The 5,595-nt window shown below is 48.9% G+C and overlaps 1 protein-coding gene across 2 annotated transcripts in view; it reads right to left on the reverse strand.

The window, feature by feature from the left end:
- Positions 1 to 6: 6 nt before the first annotated feature.
- The window catches only part of LOC101350180 (patr class I histocompatibility antigen, B-1 alpha chain-like), a 39,574-nt gene continuing 33,985 nt past the window's right edge, over positions 7 to 5,595 (reverse strand). Inside the window, exons 1-3 of one of the 2 annotated variants that reach the window (XM_023725295.1) lie at positions 1,632 to 1,851; positions 1,061 to 1,330; positions 7 to 788 (exon numbers count right to left, since the gene is read on the reverse strand). In XM_023725295.1, the coding sequence (XP_023581063.1) occupies positions 442 to 788; positions 1,061 to 1,330; positions 1,632 to 1,695 (681 nt within the window). In that variant the 5' untranslated portion in view covers positions 1,696 to 1,851 and the 3' untranslated portion in view covers positions 7 to 441. Of the gene's footprint in view, positions 789 to 1,060; positions 1,331 to 1,631; positions 1,852 to 5,595 lie in introns of those variants that run through there. The other variant, XM_023725296.1, reaches the window with a different exon arrangement.

Below are 5,595 nucleotides of genomic sequence, written 5' to 3' on the forward strand. Positions count from 1 at the left end.
GGTCCGGAATACTCTTATTCCTTACAAAGTTCTAGAATCTAGGTGAGACTGCCCGGTCAAGTAGGATCCAGGTCTGAGGAGAGCAGGGGCTTCTGGCCCTGACCTGGGTGGTGGGCAAGAAACTCAGAAAAGGTGGAGTCAGACCTCCAAAGAGGTTGGTTGGGTGTGGAGCAGAGAACAAGAGCAGAGAACGAGTCCCTGGGGGTTACCAAAGCCACTGCCAGGGTCAAAGGATCTGCTGATCAGCTCTTTCAGGAATCCTCTCCCCCACTGTCCCTAGAGAGACTGGATCCCTTAACTGTCTCTGACAGAAACGCATGTTCTCTGGGTGAGTCACTCTCTAGTGCAGATTCTCCGAATAGGGGCCGACTCCTCCCTCTCCCCGACCCTTGGGATAGTGGGAAGGGGTATTCAGGTGTCTATCCCATTTCCCTTCTCTCCCTATGAGAGGCCAGCTAGGGAACAGCCTCGGCCAAGGGGAGACATGAGAGTCACTCTACAGCCCTTCGCACCTGCGCGCTGCAGCATCTCCTTCCCGTTCTCCAGGTACCTGCGAAGCCACTCCACACACATGACCTCCAAGTAGGCCTTCATATTCTCGGCCTCCCGGGCCTCCTCCCACTTGCGCTGGGTGATCTGAGCAGCCGTGTCCGCCGCCGTCCAGGTGCGCAGGTCCTCGTTCAGGGCGATGTAGTCGGCGCCATCATAAGCCCACTGATCGTACCCGCGGAGGAGGCGCCCGTCCGGCCCCACTTCACAGCCAAAGATCTCCTGGAGGGTGTGAGACCCTGGCCCCGCCCCCGAGGTCAGCCCCGCCCCCGAGGTCAGCCCCGCCCCCCGAGGTCAGCCCCGCCCCTACCCAGACCGGCCGGGACTGGGCAGAGCCGGTTCGGTTCTAAACTAAAAACGAAACCAGAGGGAACCCCCGCGGCTCTTCCCTGGGTCCAAAGGCTGGGCAGGTCCGGCGGCCTCGGGGTGAAGTTCGGACCCGGAGACTCGGGGCGACCCGTCCGTGGGGACGAGGGGACCCTGACCTCCGACCCGGGCCAGCGTCACTCACCGGCGTCGCTCTGGTTGTAGTAGCCGAGCGCGGTCCGCAGGTTCCGTCGGAAAGTCTGTGCGGTGCCCTGGACGTTCCGTGTGCTCAGGTCCCAATACTCCGGCCCCTCCCGCTCAACCCACGGCGCCCGCGGCTCAATCCTCGGATTCGCGGCGTCGCTGTCGAACCGCACGAACTGCGTGTCGTCCACGTAGCCGACGGCGATGAAGCGGGGCTCCCCGCGGCCGGGCCGGGACACGCCGGTGTAGAAATACCTCAGGGAGTGGGAGCCTGCGGGCGGGGAGCGGCTGAGACCACCGACCCCCCTTCCCGCGCGGCGCCCGGGTCTGGGGTCGATGGGGGCGGGGAGGGGAGGGGGGCTCGTGGCCGGAGACGGGGCGGCGGGAGGAGCAGGGCCGGGACGTCAGGGGGGGAGGGAAGGGGGCGGGGGATGGTGGTTGAACGGGGGGAGGGGAGAGGTGTCTGAGCGGGGGCAGCAGGGACGCGGCTTCCCCGAGGGTCCTGCGTCCCCCCGACGGTCCCCTCGCTCCTCCCTCCGCAGAGACCGCTTCCCTCCCAACCCCGCACTCACCTGCCCGGGTCTGGGTCACGGCCAGGGCCCCCGAGAGCAGGAGCAGAAGGATCTGGGACGCCATGACCCTGAACACTGGATTCTGGGGAGACAGTTCTGGCAGGTTCTTGCGGACCTTACAGCCAGGAACCGAGGAGACACTGATTGGCTACTGCAGAAACCAGACACTCAATGGGAGTGAGAACTGGCGTCTCGTCATGTGTGTCCGGGCAAAAAGAAGTGATACAGGTTGTGAGAGGGAGAAAGCGAAACGCCCGGGAGATGGGGAATCCCCAGCGCCGGGCTTTCTCACTGCGGACACCGCCCTCCGGGCCTGAGAGCCAAGCCCGGGTATTAGGACTTTGTCCTGACCCCTCTTCGCCTATACCGACCACTCTTTGTCACACTGGCTCCCTGAGTCCTACCCTAGGCTGTCTGAGGACACCGGGGAGAGACCCCCAGGCCGGGGCCAGGCCTTTTCTTCCTCCTCCCTTCTTGGAATGCCTTTCGCTGAACTGGACTCCCTACCTCCCACCCCTTTCTTCTCCCCACTGGTCTCCTCTAGAACAAAATTCACCCTCAAAGAACTGAATGCCAGAGAGTGAGCTCACCTTAGGAATGGGGTGGAAGGACCAGGGTAGCCTCTTTAAACCTAGAAGTGGTTGTGTCTGAAGACACCACATAGATATTCCCATAGAGACGAGTTTCTTTTGTATTAACGGCAGTGAGTAGCTCAACTTTGATAACCCCAAACCATCAGGAATCTAATCTGTAAGAGTAGTGATTTTGTCCATTTTTGTATAAATGTGTCTGAAAGGCTCTGCAGTCAGGCTCACAAAGTTGCGAAGTTTCATTTTCCCAAACAATGTATCTATCCCTCCTGGGTTAGTGTGTATTAAAATTGTCTTCATTTCATAGCCCTGAGTTCATCTGAGTCCCACACCTATCTTCAATACAAAGAAGCTCATGAAAGTATAGTTTGTACTGTATGTTTTAACCAGAAGAGTATAGGAACTTTAACCTCCTCAAAGTTGCAAGCATTTAGTACAGTCAAAAAGGCTTTCACCAGTGCACACACACTGACTGTGTGTATGAATTCTTAACATCTAAAGGATATAACGGAAAGGTTGGCAATTTGAGCCCACCCAGGGGCACTGGGGAAGAAAAGGCCTGTTGATCTGTTTCGCTTAAGATTTCAGCCAAGAAAACCTATGGAGCAGTTCTACTCTGTAACATATGGGGTTTGGCATGAGTCAGCACAAGAAGACAACAAGGATGTCTGTTTTTTATTGGGTCACTTGGTGTTGGTATTTTCTTTAACCTGGTTAACATGAGGAGGCAATTCATTTTTAGGTAATCCCACAGAGTGTATTAAACATCAAATGCAAAGAATACCCATCAAGATAATTACATATATACATTGATTAAAAATCTATAAAACTACATACTTGAAATTTTCTCCGCTTATAATTCTTTATTTCTGCTTCTTTCCTAACATCCTGCTTCTCCAGCTCCTCTCTCTGTCTGTCTCCTTCCTCAGGCCCTCTTCTCGCCTTGGTCTCCACCACCCTCTCACTCTTGAACTGCAGCACTAGCGCCACCCCTCCCTGCCCCACACAGACTAGTCTCCCTATAGTGGTCAGCCATCCTGCTAAGGTAGGTCAAATTGTGCCATTAATTCACTTAAAAGGCTCTAGTGGCTCCCGTGTCATTCATGTAAAAACTCTAGAATGCAAGTTCCATGAACACAGCAGGTTTGGGCTGTTTTGTTCAGAGTATGTAGAGCCTGCCTATACATAGTAGGCATTAAAGTAATTTTTGGATGAATGAATGAATGACAAATATGATTGTAGAAGATTTTATTTGCATCACATAAAAATCACAAAATGGAAAATACAAGAACAGAAATTAGGAAAGATTTGATTTTATGCAGCTAGTGTGCATGACAGTTGATAACTTCATTCAGTGGAGGAAATGCCATGTGCTTATCCATGGCGGACCTGAGCCTGTGTGTTAGTTTTCTACTGCTGCGTATCAAATTGCCAGAAACTTAGTGGCATAAAACAGCAGCCATTTTTTATACACCGTTCTGTATGTCAGCTGTCCAGGTGTGGTGTGGATGGATTCTCTGATCAGGGTTTTGCAAACTTGTGCTCTCATCTGGAACTCAGGATTCTCCTCCAAGCTCCTACAGAGGTATTTGCAGAATTCTGTTTCTTGCAGGTGTAGTCCTGACATCCTCATTTCCTTACTAGATGTCAGGGAGGAGGTCCTCCCAACTCCTGTTGGCCACCAGCATTCCTTGCCATGTTGCCCCTCCTTCTTCAAGCCCATAGTGTAGACCCTCCCTCACATTGAACCCCTATCACACTTTGAATCTCTTTGCTCAGGAAGAGCCCAGTTTTTAAGGGCTCACCTGATTCGATAATCTTTCTGTTTTAAGGTCAACTGATTTGGACCTTTCTTACATCTGCAAAATCTCTTCACAGCAGCAGGTCCATTGGTGTTGGATTGAATAACTAGGGGAAGATGAAGAACCAGAAGATGAATTCGTATTATGGGGGCCATCTTGGAATCCAGTCAGCATGGTCTGGTGTTTCCTTTTGTGTTTTATTTGGTTACAATTGGAAATAGAAGTTCAAGTAAATAGATTATTGTGATTGGTAATAAAATACAGGCTGTCAACTTAGCCTTGAAATTATTCTTAAATTTGAAAATCAAGTAATGGTACGTTTAATGTCTCATAGCTAATTTAGAGCAAATCAAAATTAACGTGCAATAATTACTTACCCTCTTTGGACACAGTGTTAGTTATCTGCTTTTGCCTAACAAATTCCCCAAAACTTAGAAACTAAAGGCAATAAACATTTTTCTTCCAGTTTCCAAGGGTCAGTAATCAGGGAAGTTTACCTGAGTGTTTGTGGCTGAGCACTTCTCACGAAGTTATAGCCGAGACGTCGGCCAGGGCTGCATCATCTGAAGGCTTGGCTGGGGCTGGGGCTGGGGCTGCGGCATCCCCATCTGATATGGCCCATTCATGGCTGTTGAGAGAGGCCTCAGTTCCTCAATGGCTGGTCCCAGGAGGCTTGTGATACAGCAGCTGGCTTCCACCAGAGCAAGTGATCTGAGAGACAGACCAAGATGGAAATCACAATGTGTTTTGTCTCCTAGACTCAGAGATAAAACTCTATTCCTAAGACCAGTCTACACTTAAGAGGAGAGAATTAAGCTCCACCTTTTGATGGGAAGAGGATCAAAGAATTATATGTTAAAACCAAAATTAAAATTAAGTATCATTTCAGGATTTTGTAAATCAAATGCTGCTTTTTATCTAATTATTGTTCTTTACTGCTTCACGTTTAAAAAAAAGTAATGATTAAAAGTTTGAAACAGACAAGAGAGAGACAGATATTTCATTCTTCTTGAAAATGCCTTTATTAATATTTTCTTCATTAATTTACAACAATGTTGAAAATGTAGAGTAGCTAGAGTAAATGGCTTGGGTGCCATAACAATAATGCTTTTAAGATAATAACTATCTTTGTTTTTTTCTTGAACTTTTAAAATTAGATTGTTAAGAATGCAAAAAATATTAGCTAATAAGTGACAATTTTCACATTCAAGTATCATCTTCAAAAATATTTGCCTAATGAGATTGATTTTCAGCCAGAAAAATGTGAAGTTCATACCTCAGTGTGTGCACCTACCTTAGTATCACAGTGACACTTCGGATGTGAGGTGGTTGGCAAAAAGGTGAACTCCAATCTAGGAACCAAATGTTTTCAAACACCTGACTATTGATCAGGCATTCTATAATCTAATGTCTTTCACCGTGATTTTCAATGTGATTTACTAGAAGTGATTTAGACACCGGAGTGATTCTAAAAAGCAATCTTATTATGTGCTTTTAGAATTTTTTAAAGCAGTTCTATGCATTTGCCATTTGTACTTGCTAGGCTATCATTGGTTATTTATTATTTTTTCC

The sequence above is a fragment of the Trichechus manatus genome, unplaced genomic scaffold, assembly GCF_000243295.1.
Source record: "Trichechus manatus latirostris isolate Lorelei unplaced genomic scaffold, TriManLat1.0 scaffold00295, whole genome shotgun sequence".
Lineage (NCBI taxonomy): Eukaryota > Metazoa > Chordata > Mammalia > Sirenia > Trichechidae > Trichechus > Trichechus manatus.